At 40.5% G+C, this 13,746-nt stretch overlaps 2 protein-coding genes across 2 annotated transcripts in view; one reads left to right on the top strand and one right to left on the bottom strand.

Moving 5' to 3' along the window:
- The window catches only part of LOC112821706 (large ribosomal subunit protein eL19-like), a 475,653-nt gene that overhangs the window by 204,679 nt on the left and 257,228 nt on the right, over nt 1–13,746 (top strand). The gene's annotated exons all lie outside the window — the stretch shown is intronic.
- The window catches only part of SLC9A4 (solute carrier family 9 member A4), a 65,255-nt gene that overhangs the window by 6,539 nt on the left and 44,970 nt on the right, over nt 1–13,746 (bottom strand). The window contains exons 8-11 of the mRNA XM_025868770.2: nt 12,815–12,976; nt 7,103–7,199; nt 2,370–2,501; nt 1,036–1,123 (exon numbers count right to left, since the gene is read on the bottom strand). Of these exons, the coding sequence (XP_025724555.1) occupies nt 1,036–1,123; nt 2,370–2,501; nt 7,103–7,199; nt 12,815–12,976 (479 nt within the window). The remainder of the gene's footprint in view (nt 1–1,035; nt 1,124–2,369; nt 2,502–7,102; nt 7,200–12,814; nt 12,977–13,746) is intronic.

Raw genomic sequence — 13,746 nt, 5'->3', positions numbered from 1 at the left:
GTGTTTCTCTTTCTTTCTTTCTTTCTTTCTTTCTTTCTTTCTTTCTTTCTTTCTTTCTTTCTTCTTTTTCTTTCTTTCTTTCTTTCTTTCTTTCTTTCTTCTGTCAGGTACAGATAGGGTAGAGATCAGGATGGTGCAGGGAGAATTATAGAAGAATGCTTACCAGAATGTTCTATAGTGATTATTTCCTGGTGTTGGGGTTTCAAGTGCTCTAACTTTCTTATTTTATGCTTTTTTCTACTGATTGATTTTTGGTTTTATATCAAGCATGTTTTTAAATCAGAAGAAAATAAAGTTCCAGTTTGAAGAATAATTATATTCACTCTTCAAAGATATAATTCTAAAATCCTATATGTTTAGCTTATTTGAATTTCCAAAGTGTTTTTAAGTCTTAAAAATTTGGGAAAATTAAAATAGATAATATGGCATATTATATATTATCTATCACCTTTTGCTAATAGAAAATCATTTTATATATACATTTTGAAAATAATAACGGCTTTTATTAGAATAGGCAGCTTCAATAATTCTAAGAATTCTACTTAAGAATTCGATATTAAGCGGGAAAGAGTTAGTCAGTAAATTTGATGAAATTATTTTAGTAAAATTTAACCAATTTTGGAGAATCCTGCTAATTTTTAAATATTTCAAACATTCAATTTGAGTTAAAATTTTCAAATATTTTTAAAAAGTACCCATTTTACATCAGCAAATTATCTCCCCTGGGCTATATCTAGCCTGTTGCCTCTTTTTGTATGGCTTATGAGCTAAGAATAGTTGCTACCTTTTTAAGGGGCTGGAAAAAAAAATTAAAAGAAGAATATTTTATGACAGGTAAAAATGACATGAAATTCCAAATTTCAGTGTCCGTAAATCAAGCGCTGATTTAGATTAATAAAAAAGTTGTTTACTCTTTTTCTGGTCATGTAAGTACCTACATAATATTCTTGATTTTGCCTCTTGGCCCACGAGCTCCCAAATATTTGCCGTCCGACCCTCTACAAGAAAAGAAGAACAGCCAGGCAGGCAGGTTACCTGTGAAATCAGCAACCCTCGGGTCTCTTCTTGCGGGCTGAGGGTGGCCATAGGGAAAGGAGAGGTAGCGGATATTTTTGGTACCAGCCTGTGGATAACAAACAGAAAGGAAAAGCAGAGGTGAGTCTGCGATTCAGAGCCTCCTGTGGGGAACAGTGGGAGATACAGGCCCACACTGGGCACCTCACATAAGTTCCAGGCTCCTTTGCACTCCTGTGACTCTGGTTTAGAGACAGCGGAATGCTTCAGCCTTCAGTATGTGTTTCCTTTCCCTCTCATGATAAAATAGACCATTATGAACCCCTCACTTGACTTTATTTTGGAAGCCATTTGTTTTTTCGTAAGAAAAACAGAATTATGGATTATTGGGATATATTGTTATAGAAAAAAAATAAAGAGTATTTAGTGCATGGCCAGGAGATCTGTATTCTATTCATTGGAATAATTATGATTAAGTGGGACAAGCCAATTAGCCTTTTTTGTGCCGGAGTTTCACTGTCTGGAGAAAGCGGATAAAATGCCTGTGTTACGTTGTTCACAGAAAGAGTTTGAGGATAAAGTAAAACACTAGAAAGCACTTGTATTCTTTGCAAACACAATATGAATGCTATGTCACAATATCACTAGTAGGTTTACAGGTACCTCTTAATGTTGGCCCGTCAGATGTGTGCTTAAGGTAAGCATTCCTACAAGACCACAGGTTGAACACTTAGTTTGATTTTATTTTGAAAATGATAAATTGTGAAACTACAATGTTTGAACAAGGTCACTTAACCCTCTGCTCAGCCGGTTAGTTGTTATTACTATCCTCCTCATTATCATTACATTTTAGCCACTGAGACTAGGGTAGAAATCAGAATCTACTCCAGACGTAACTTTCGTCCAGAAGTTCCAGTGAGATTGGTTCGATATGGCCTCAAATAGAATTGTTCAGATGCACAGTGGGTAATATGAAGATGAGACTCCAGAGTCAGGGCAAGAACAGATCCTTTCCTAGATCTTCCTGGGAGAGAAGGAAGCTTCTAGAGCCCAGCGCCCCAGTCCATGGAGGCTCCCCTGGAATGGTCAGTACCTGGCCACCATGGCACTTGGTCTAGACTCACAGCCCGGGGAGTGTGTTCCTGTCGCTCACTGGATCCTGGAGGCGCATCCTAACCATGGACCCTAAGGCTCCAGACCCAGAGGGAAGTTGTCTCGTGTCCTGCACCCTCTTGCTTTGGTTTACTCTGGCTACAAGGTGCTGGTTTTGTGTAACTACCACTGGCAGTCACCCGAGGAGGCCCTGTGCAAGGGACTGTCCCAGCTCCCGGGTGCGTCTGCAGACTCCTCCATACCGGCTTTCCCCACGGCAGGCTGTGGCCTTTCCTCATGCTCTCCCTTAAGGTATTCTGGCGGCGGATCAGAATCTCTTTAGCCTGCTTCTCGCTTGTTTGGGGTTTGAGGTTGTATTTGTTGTAGGACAGGGTCTGCGGAAAGAATAGAATGTCAAATACGTAAGGACATCTCCATACAACCAAGGAAATATCACACACTAAGACTAGTAGAGAAAAGACAGCGGAGAGGCCACCTAAGCATTTGCCTCAATTACAAAGGAGCAAGCGGTGGCCCCTGAGAAGAAACACCTGTGACAGAGGCCACCCTACCAGGACAGACCTGAGGTTTAGAGCCTGCGCCTTCCGGCTCGCACCGCCCTGCTGTCCCCCTGCATTGTCTCTTTAGTATCCTTGCAGTGGTCCTGCCCTGAGATACCCATGGACTTCAGCTGCCCCATACCCACACGCCTTCCCAGATCATGTTTTTTATGCTTGGACAGTGGTTACTGAAAGTTTGGATCTAACGGGTCAGGAAAATGACAAAATTACTTTGGGAATTTCATTAAGGTTGCTATTTATACATTTTGCCAGTTAAAGCTACATTCAAAAAAATCAACCGATTACTATCACCATTATCAGTTCAAAAAGGAAGAGGGTTTTTTTTTTTTTAAGCAAAATGTAAGAAGTGCATAATTGCTGATTAAAGAGCTGTCCCTCAAACTGAATCAATTATCTTTATAAAAAATTTTCTTCCTTATTCTTACCAGGCCAGTGATAACCTGTCTTGAACCATAGACCAAGCTTGGTCCTCAAATGTTCATAAAGTGCTTAATTGGAAACTCCTTTCTCCCTACTTTTCACTGTGCAGCAGTAAATATACTGGTCCCACTGGATACCAGATTCAGGACTGGTTAATGGATATTGTATTAAGGATTTCAAATTCAATAGCAAAATAGCAAATACTCTATGTGTCAGGTGCCATGGTAGGTGCAGGAGTTTAAAAAAAATGGATAAATTTGAAGAATGGTCTTCAAAAGGCTCATGGCCTATTTGGGTCATCAAACAAGCATATACTGTTATGTGCTTAGGAAGTGATAAGATATTGGGGTCTGCAGGGACTTACAGAGTTTAGGCAAAGGGCACTGATCCAGTTTTGGGTGGGAAAGGTGCATTGCACTGGACTGAGTCTTGAAAGATGAGTAGATGTTCCCTTCACGAAGAGGGAACACATGAGATAAGACATAGCTCTGGAAAAATGTGATGGGAGCTAGGAGGATCTACTGGAGCAGAATTGGAAATTTGTTTACCACAGGAGAATTTAGTACTTTATTCAAAGTATGGTAAGCAATGAGACAGGGGCAGGAGTGGGGGAGCATCCTAGGGACAACCTGCCAAGAGAAGAGACTCCATCCTCCGGACCAAGGGTCCCTTAAGTGGGTTGCACACACTATAAGAGATGCCAGAAGATGATCTCCAGTGTAAGGAAAAAATACCAATACCTATGTTTCCATTCATTTTTATAAAAAATAAAAAAGAAATTAAGCTTTCTTTGTACTTAATATGGAGATTTATAACAGACCCTTGCTTGGTCGATATAGGAGGTGGTCCAGTTCCCCACCAGAACAGAAGAGGGTGCTTGTAACAAGGAGGGGTTGACAACAGTGTACTCACTGGTTCACTGGTTTTTAGTTTATTGCTTGTGTTTTAGTGTATATATAGCCAGTCAAGTAGATTTGTGGCTTTCATTATCTGTTAGCTAACTAATCCTCACAAAATAGACAATTGTCTAAAAGAAGTTCCATAAAGAAGGTACGAGTTGGAGGCCAAGGGAACAATGAAGAATTTGCAAAGCCAACTTTCACCGTCTCCTGATAGGAGCTCTTTACCAGCCACTCTTGACAAATTAACCAATCTGATAAAAAACTCTGGCAAAAACTTAAATTTTTGAAATATGTTTGAAATAGGGATTCTTATCCACCATCACTAATGATGGACCTCAACTTCAGTGCACTGTATACATGGAGATATTAAAGAATGACATATGACACTATCACAGAAAACATTTTTAAATTAAGTATTAGGATACCAAGACCAACTTTTACAATTTTTCATCAACGTTAAATTCGTGCAAAAGTGAAGTCAGTGTGCGTGTATGTTTATATATACACATGTATGTATGTGTGTCTGTACATATATATACACGTATGTGTATATGTTGCTGGTAGGAATTTCCTACACCTTGACTTGAGGGCTCTACTTTAAGGAACACTTGCACCTTTTGTGTTCTGTTTCACGTCATATCACACCACCCATGTAATTATCCTTGCCTATCTGCAGGGAGCATAGTAGGTCCTATGTATATAATGTATATGCAATTTTCTTCCCTCTGTTTCTTTCAGTCCAGTCCTTTAATGAAGGAACTGGTGATTGCTGAAAGACTGTATTTGCCCCTAGAACTTGAGCTCTATGGGACAAAGCTCTAGATGTACATTAAAAATCTGCTGAAGAGAACTGAAATTGAATAAACTGTTTTACTCCTTTGAATTCCGAATGTGACCTGATCATTTGGGCCACCCCAGGGGGCTGCCCAACAATAATCTCTGACTTATCCTTAGAGTCTGAGCAGAGGTCAGTTTCTTCCCTTGTACAATTAAAGAGAGTGTTTCTCCATCTCCATCCCCAGTGTGTTGCAAAGAGCTTCTGCATCCCAGAGGGCTGTCCCACTGGGAACCTCTGGAGGCTAGTTCTTCAACTTGCCCAGCAGTGACAATCTGATACTGGACGTGCTGATGGGAATGGCTTCAAACAGAAGTGGCCAGAGCCCTCCCAGGAGCAACAGATCGGGCAAGACCAGCTCAGTTTCAGATCAGCTATGAATCAGGATCCCCCAGTCAAACCCGGCACTCATCTCACCCTTGCCCTGAAATGACTCCTGACTCTTCTGAGATGAGACTGTGAGAAATGCCCCAGCCATCAGCCCCACACCCTGTGAGGTCCAGTGACTATCACCCAGGCTAGAGACTATAGATGTCACCTTTTGTGACAGTCCTCAAAACTGTAGATCACTCACTAGAAACCAAGGAGATAGTCGTCCTGCATTGCATCTCTAGAGCAGGTTTTCCTTCAAGAGGGCAAGAGGACCACAGGGCAAAGGGGAGTCACATGACCTATGTAAAAGATGAGGTAAGAAAGGAGACAAGAAGGGAAGGGCTGGTGAGGCTCACTCCGTCAAAGTAACAAAAAGTGGAGGTAAAAGCCATCTCAGGGGCTTGAAACGCCCTTCTGTTTATTATTTATGTTCTCCCCATGTGACCTTCCATGACCCATCTGCTTATTTGGGGGCAGTAAGAAAGGTAGATGTTATATAGCTTAGAAGGGAGAAATCTGGAGGACAGACGGACTAGACGCCCTCGGGAAAGAAGAAATTGTGGCTATCTGGGAACCTGAATGGAAGGAAGGAAAGAGAGAACGGGTAGTTAACCTCATTTTAGACTGAGTTGGAATCCCAGGATCTCCATCTCCATTTCTGGACATTTCCTTAAATTCAATCCTCGTCCACATGGGGAAAAGGCTGAGTTTCAGGCCACCTTTGAGCTCTGGCCCCTAAGAAGCCAGCCGACATTCTTCAAACCAGGAAGCTTTTAACAATTTATCTAACTATTTATCAGAATGTGATAGTCTTACTGAAACAGTTTCACTTGGAATGATTTGAAAGCTCTTGAATTTACTCTAAGCTTGCTATAATTGATGCTGACCTATATTCCTTCAGCAGGTGCAGAGCCTTTTGCTGACACATTCCCCTTAATCACTGACCTTTCCAAAACAGGAAGCCAGAGAACATTCACTTTAACTGGATCGGGTAAGGCTGGAGTCATGGAAAGAGCGCTGGGTAAGCAGTTGGAAGACCTGGGTTCTTAACTTGGATTTTATTGTGTGACCTCCAACAGGTCAGATAAACAACTTCCTAACCTCAGCATCTTCTACTTGAAAGCAAGTAGACCTGATGGATTTTTTGGCCCCATCAAGACCGTGATCTATAACATAGTCACAAAAAGCAAGGCCCTCACAATGAATTTACTTAGAGCCATATCATACTCAAGCATTGGCATGTTCAACTGAACCCTCAAACTGAAAAAAGAAAACTCCTATTTAGATTTCATAAGCTTAAATGTCATTTGACTATATCAAAATTTCAGAAGGACTCACCACCGCCCCCAGGAATGTTCTTACTATTCACTTTCCACCAGTTCCCAAGTGGTAGTATAGACTCCATACCTTTTTCCAAAATTAAAAAATAATACGCCTAATATGTCTCCTCTAATATAGGCTTTCAGCATTTCAATAACCATCTCAACTTTCTAAGCTCTACTACAGTCAATCAGATTGAGCCTATCATTGGTGTCCTGGTGCCATCTTTTTCTGTGGTGCGGTGAATGAGCTCCACCACTTGTTCATCTTTGGAGGGAGAGGGAGACCTGTTGGTTCTGAAAGTACCAGGCTGCAGGGCTAGGGCAGCCTGACCCCTAGGGCCAGCAATTGGATCTGCATTCCTTTTTACACCGCTTGTGCCAATTTTTTTTTTTTTTTTTTTTTTAGCAAAAAGGTAACAATTAACTTTCTGTTCTCCAAATCAAGCAGAAAGAAATGGTTTAGCCAGAAAGCTGCTTTAGAGGAGATAATGTGAACAAGAATGGATTCCTGAGTGACTGGTTCCAAGGCCAGGCAATGGGACGAGTCAGATGGCTTATACACACCCTTTGTCGAACTTGGTACATGTTGTGTGTCAGAACGTCCCTCATGGACTCCACGTCTTCCGGGGAAAGCCTTCTGGTTCTGTGTGTCCTCTGGGCCCTGGAAACATCATTGGAGGGAAGCCAAGCATTATTCTTACATCCTGGCAAGAGTGCCGCAAAAGTATCTATATACATGTGGGAGTTCTAAGTTCCAGAACACATAGTTTAACATAATTTTTTCTACTGTTTTAGTACGTTCCTGTGAAATGTCAGTACATGTGTCTTGACTTCACATTTTGAAAATATGGTTTTCTTGCCTATAGCTTTTATGTGGGAATTATTCTAACTCATTTTTAAAAAGGGGCTTAAGGTGGTTACACACCAGTTATTTTTTCCTCCATATTTGTTATGAGCAGACACGTTGGTAAAATACAATAAAAATCAATTGCTAGAAAATAAATTTTTAAAAAGATACTATAAAATTAGAACCAAACGTTTTACTGTTAGATTAAATGGAAATAAGAGTACTAAGCAAGATGACTTGTGGTTAGGTCTGCACTCATCCCACTGCGACAGGTGACAAACAGCTCATGGACAACACCATTCGCACACCACATTTTGAATAGCACTGATCTAAGGGGGTATTAAAATTCTGTGAGTACCTTTACCTTGGAATTGTCCCTTTAGGGATTTTATCATTGGTTAAAGAATAATGGTGAGAAACTAGAATCATATTTTATTAGGACATTTAGACTATTTCTGTTCTGAAAGCCAGCCCAGCTCTGAGACACTGGGCACTCTGTGAGATTCTAGAAGCAGTTGACTGCTCCCTGCCTCCGCATGACCAGCTCCCCAAGGCTTCCTTCACCATGAGCCCTCCCCCTCCTCCCCCCCACTGCTGCGCCCCCAAATGGGTTTAAAAATCAAGTCATGTCCAGGTTATCAGTCAATGCACAATTGTCTTCTGAGGATTTCAAAGTCATGACATTGTTATGTGCAGAATTCTCATGTGACAGATATATTTGATTTCAATCATTTCAATCCAGTGGCAGGAATTTCTAGAAAAGGTTTCATTGTATGAATAATATATGTTCACTGTAGAAAGTAAGAACAAAAAAGAGAGAACTAAAGAAAATTAAATCCATCTTTCAATACTCTCACCTCCTGTAATATCTTGGTATAAAACCTTACAGAGTTGATTTTTTCTTTCCTCGCTGGAGCTCTTCTCAAGGCATAAAGGCACGAAGATGCTACTATCTGCTTGCAAAGGTCTTAGGATAATTGATCACAGAGATCAGTAGTTGTTGGTTTCAATACAGGCCACTTTTTAAGTATTTTTCCCAAACATTAGTAGCAACATAGCCATACAGAGCAAGGACATTTTGTGAGTACTTTTTGTACATTTGTAGGGACAATTGTTAAAATATTTTTAAGGACTTGGATACGGGGGATCACAGTATGCCAGAATTTATTTAGCAATCCTACCTGTAGACTGACTAATGCCCTTTCTACAAAATCCTTGAAATCAGAGTTTCCATATCTCAGAGCTGCAAATGTCAACACTATTGATATTCAGTTACCACCCTTGGTGATCTAAACATTATTATCAGGGCATTTCAACCTTACTATTTAAAAGTCCTTGAAATAAAATTTATTCTGATTGAGATACACCTACACATTCCCACAATCTGAACACATTCCTTTATTATGGTGGAAGCAATCTCTTGCTGACCAGAAACAACAGCTAATCAAAAAGTTACATTTCCTATGTTCATAACGATATTCACAACCAAATAGGAAAAAAACCATAAGATAATGTTAAAGTTAAACTCAAGTTAGCAGTAGGTCTAACTTGGCACTCTTCCCAGTTTGTAACTGGCCACTTTGGGAAAGACTAGACTTAATTAATGTCCATTCAGGCTGTTGGCTGGATGCGTAATACAGGGATCCCAAAGGCACTATCTCGCACTGATCCACGCTGAGAAGTGACAGCTATGAAATTATACAGAGGAATTGTTAATTTAGGCAAGGTGATACCTGGAGTTTTCTACATGCCACTTCATTAGCAAAATCGTCCCTGAAATGATCATATTGTGAGCACAGGAAAGATACAGTCCTTAGAAAAACTGAATGTTAAGAATCTCTAGGTAAGGGCGCCTGGGTGGCTCAGTTGGTTGAGCGACGGCCTTCAGCTCGGGTCATGATCCTGGAGTCCCGGGATCGAGTCCCACTTCGGGCTCCCTGCTCGGCGGGGAGTCTGCTTCTCCCTCTGACGCTCTTCCCTCTCGTGCTCTCTGGCTCTCATTCTCTCTCTCAAATAAATAAATAAAATCTTTAAAAAAAAAAAAAAAGAATCTCTAGGTAAAAAAAATAAAATTATAAGCTGAGAGATGCTTGTCACTGGAACATCCATTCAATATCCATAAAGGAAATTTCACCTCAAATAAAAGCCCTGTGATAATTTCATGACTATGAAAATCAAACTGGGAAAATCTGAATCCGAATGTGTTTAAATAAAAGTTTCACATTTCTCTTAACTTTTTTTAATCAGATGCTATAATAATGTAAAAAGATGCTTCAGTTCTAAACACAACAAATATAAATATGAAATCTAGTAGTAGATGTTCTCTTCATGTCATGATATGAATTCCTAAAAGATCAAATATTACGCCCTGGTTCGTTTGAAAGAACCCATTCTCTTGTGACAGCTTTGCACCCAAAATCCATGAGAAATGTATGCTAAGGCGAATAAAAAATGTGCCCACTGATTAACCAATGGGACCCAACTGCTCTTCTCAGTGTGTGGGTTCCTTGTGTCTTTTTAGAGAGGTCCCCAAGATGACCAACATTTAGGATGAGTGAAGAGTGGCGAAGGAGAGGGCCTGGCTCCGCACAACGCAATGTTCCGTTGTGGAAGTGAAAATGGCACCAGAACCTTCCTTCCAGAATCTTCGGTGTAAGAATGCATAAATGTAAGCCTTCGGTGTAAGAATGCATAAATGTAAGCCTTCGGTGTAAGAATGCATAAATCTAAGCCTCTACCTGCCAATGTGTGATCAATTAAAAAATTCTTAAACTACAATAAAGAAATTTGTGTTTTTTTTAATAAATGACATGTTAAAATTATTTGGGAGCTTTTAAGGATGACGCTTTGAAGTTATATAGTGGTAGTTTGTTATGCTCCTAACTTTATACACACTTCAATATCTCTTTAATAGTAACCAAATATTTTTTAAGGGTTTGACATTTTAATCATTTGAGCCTTTATCGTCTGGTATTTCTAAAAGCTTACTACTCATTGGTAAAACGAGGTGCCTCTTATTTAAAATAATAATCCAAGTACACACTCTACCTATCCCCTAGGGTTGTTTTGAGGGTCAAATAACATAATGCATGCAAAAATAAGGGCATTCCGTAGAATCGCCAACTGCACTGTGCTATCGACAACTTCTGGTGGTAGTGTTCTCCTGAAGTTCACAGAGTCTGGAAAGCTAACCCTCTTGTAGAACAATTGCTTAAACTTCTAAAGAAAAAAATATATGTGCATTTTGTTGTTATCATCTCATACAGAATAATAAAAAGCGAGCTGAGTACACACTTCTTTTTCCTATTATTGTATAAAGGTTTGTTTTGAAGAAATTAGCTGCTTTGATCTTGGGAGAGGAATTCCTTTTTGCTTGATGTCGTACAGATTTCTGATGAGATCAAATGAATGCAATCTAAGTACCATTAAACTTGTATTAAATATCAGGTAAAAGAATCTCCTCTCCTAGCCCAGTTAACTAACTGGTTTGGGCCGTTGGAGGAAAAAAAGAGTTTCTAACCTCGAAGGCTCTCTTACTAATCTTGAATCGATGTCTAAAAACTAATGAACTCAACAGAAAGGCTTCCTCCAAATAAAGCTGGCTTGAAAACTGCCTTGCGGTTAGAGACTGGGGCCGCTGCTTACGACCAATGCAACATAATACAGAGATTGCAAATATGTTTTAGCACATGACAGACTGAGTCTCATCTGAGATAAGCGCCCTTACATTCTTAGACCCAGAGCTCACAGAACTAGTAAGCAAATGGATTCAGGAAGTTCCTAATGGTCTAAAGTGCCTGAACCTATCCAGCCCTCCTGCAAGGCATTAACTCCCATGCACCCAGTGAGCAGGTCAAATGCCTGGGGACCAGAGGGGCACCTCTTATACTCTCCTAGCTCCCTAGACTTTACGATTGTATGTTTGTCAGAAACTTTTTTATTAATGCCATGACCGTGCTAGGGTATAAGCTCCATGAGGCCAGGGACTGTGTCTGTTTGACGCCCCTGGCACATAATAGTGCCCACAGAACAGGGTTGGGCCCAAGATGATGCCAAAAAAGCTCAGTCAAGTTAAGTAGGATGCAAATGCAATATTTTAGAAAACAAAGGTAAATGCAAAAAAGAAAACAATCCACGATGAATAAAATATCCACGTTTTAAATAAAGACAGGATCAATAATACTGATTTTTTTCTTCTGCCTTAGGCTCTAATATGGCTCCGCATGGCATTACCAATAGATATTTGTTAGCACATTGCCATTTTCGCATCAGAAGTTTCCTTAAAGCAAGCCATACAATGGGCAGTACCAATACAAACAAGCAAACCACAGAAACAGTCTGACTGAGAAATAAGGCAGAAAGTTCTCTGTTTACACTGAGATGCCCTCAGGGACCCTACTTGAGATTTTTCTCAGGCCTCAGAAGAAAGGAAAGGGTGTTTCTGATTCATTAGCAAGTAAAGGATGCGAGATAACACTCAGGTATTAGTGACAATTTTATTGCTATCTGTTCTTAGCTCTTATCTCAACCTGCTTCTCAAATGTGAAGACACAATTGAAGCTCATGATCAATGTCTACCTACCAAGATGACAGGATGGAGGTGTTCCTTGCCCTAAATATGTTGTGAGTAATTTTCTCAATTCATAAACTGCTTTTTTTTTTTTTTTAGATATTTTTTAATTTGTCAGAGAGAGAGAGAGAGAGAGAGAGAGAGAGAGAGCGTGTGCCCAAGCAGGGGGGAGGGTCAGAGGCAGAGGGAAAAGCAGGCTCCCCGCCAGCAAGGAGCCAGATGCAGGACTCCATCCCAGGACCCTGGGATCATGACCTGAGCCGAAGGCAGACACTTAACTGATTGAGCCACCCAGGGGTCCCTCATAAACTGCTTCATGAAAGAAACCTGGGCATCCTTGGACATCCTGGGGGGGGGCAGGTAAATTTAACTAGCCCACCAACCACCACACCTGTTACCACCACTCAACCCCTAATCCCGGGTAGCATCACAAGATGCTGACCGGGTCTCTCCTCATACAAGAGAGGAAGAGAAATAAATGACTTCCTGGAGAAATGCATATTATTATTAGTGTACAATTAGCGAAATCAAATGAACCGGGGTTGAAGGGTAGAAATTAATCAAAAAGAGAAAGTCTTGTAAACTATGCCATCATTCTATAAATTCACTTGCCCCTCCTTCCCAAGGAAAGGTGTCATACAACTATAGCACGCAACTTTTGCTAGAAAATAATGTTCAGAAATGAGGTGAGCGTGGGCCAAAATACAAACGGCCAAGACTTAGGTCATCCTTTTCTCATGATTCCTCCTTCAAATTTCTGCCCCTTCATTCCTAGTATTATCTCTAAATGGAACGATGAGTTAGTGCCCCTAGGAATTCTGACACGGAAAGTCCAGATCAAAGAGCATATGGGACTTACTGGTGGGGTACAGAAAAGGCCGTGGAACTGAGGATCCCAGTTTCTACCATCTCAATAGCTTGTTTCATTTCCAGCTTCTTATACAAGGAGACAATGCTGGATTTGGGCTGGTTCTTTCGGATTAGGATTTTCCGTAAATATCTGTGATCAAACTTCTTAAACCTAAAAACGAAAACCAACATTTTGGACATCTTTAATCTCTGTACATGTTATGGAAGTATGTATTTTTCTTAAAACAAACTACTACCTCACTTTGTTCTGAACACCAGGATGGTGCTGAGAATTCAGTCTTGGAACACATTTAAAAAAAAATCATAGGAAATATATATATATATATATATATTTTAATAAAGAAAGAATAGCCTACTAGCCTGAATACATTGAAAATCAACTAGACAAAAGGGAGGGACAAGCTGCAATCAGGGCCGAAAGTATGCATAAGCAGGGAGCGGGGGAGGCCCAGCCCAGCTCAGCTCCAATTGTAAGAGAAGAAATGAGGGGTTGAGGCTTTTGAACAAATGTTCCATTCTAATAGCTCCTAACAGTGGCAGTGGCACTTACAGTAATACTGGCCTATTCAACCAGAACCCAATACATTTAAATGGCCCAGTAGTTACAGTAGTTTCGCCCATTATGTTGCAGATCATTTTGATTCCTGACAATGAAGGAAGGGGTAGGGGGATAACCCCTATATCCTGACAGTCTGAATGATGGAGAAGCTGAATAGGCTAGGTGCTGATGGCCGCTGACTATTGTAACAAACCTCTGGTTGGCCCATTAGACTGAGCTGCATGTCGGCATATGGAGCCTTCAGAGTCGGCCATTTGTTTGGAGTAGGAATTTTCAACACTTCCAATCATTTTACATTCAAAGAGTAATTTGTGTGCCTGCTTTATTTTCTGGAGGGGAAAGAACTCCCAGGGCTGCTGCCT

This window comes from Callorhinus ursinus, unplaced genomic scaffold (genome assembly GCF_003265705.2).
Source record: "Callorhinus ursinus isolate GAN/ISIS: 27379988/994484 unplaced genomic scaffold, GSC_fseal_2.0 scaffold10, whole genome shotgun sequence".
NCBI lineage: Eukaryota > Metazoa > Chordata > Mammalia > Carnivora > Otariidae > Callorhinus > Callorhinus ursinus.
Note: the sequence above shows the minus strand (reverse complement) of the source record. Positions and strands in the feature narration are given on the sequence as shown.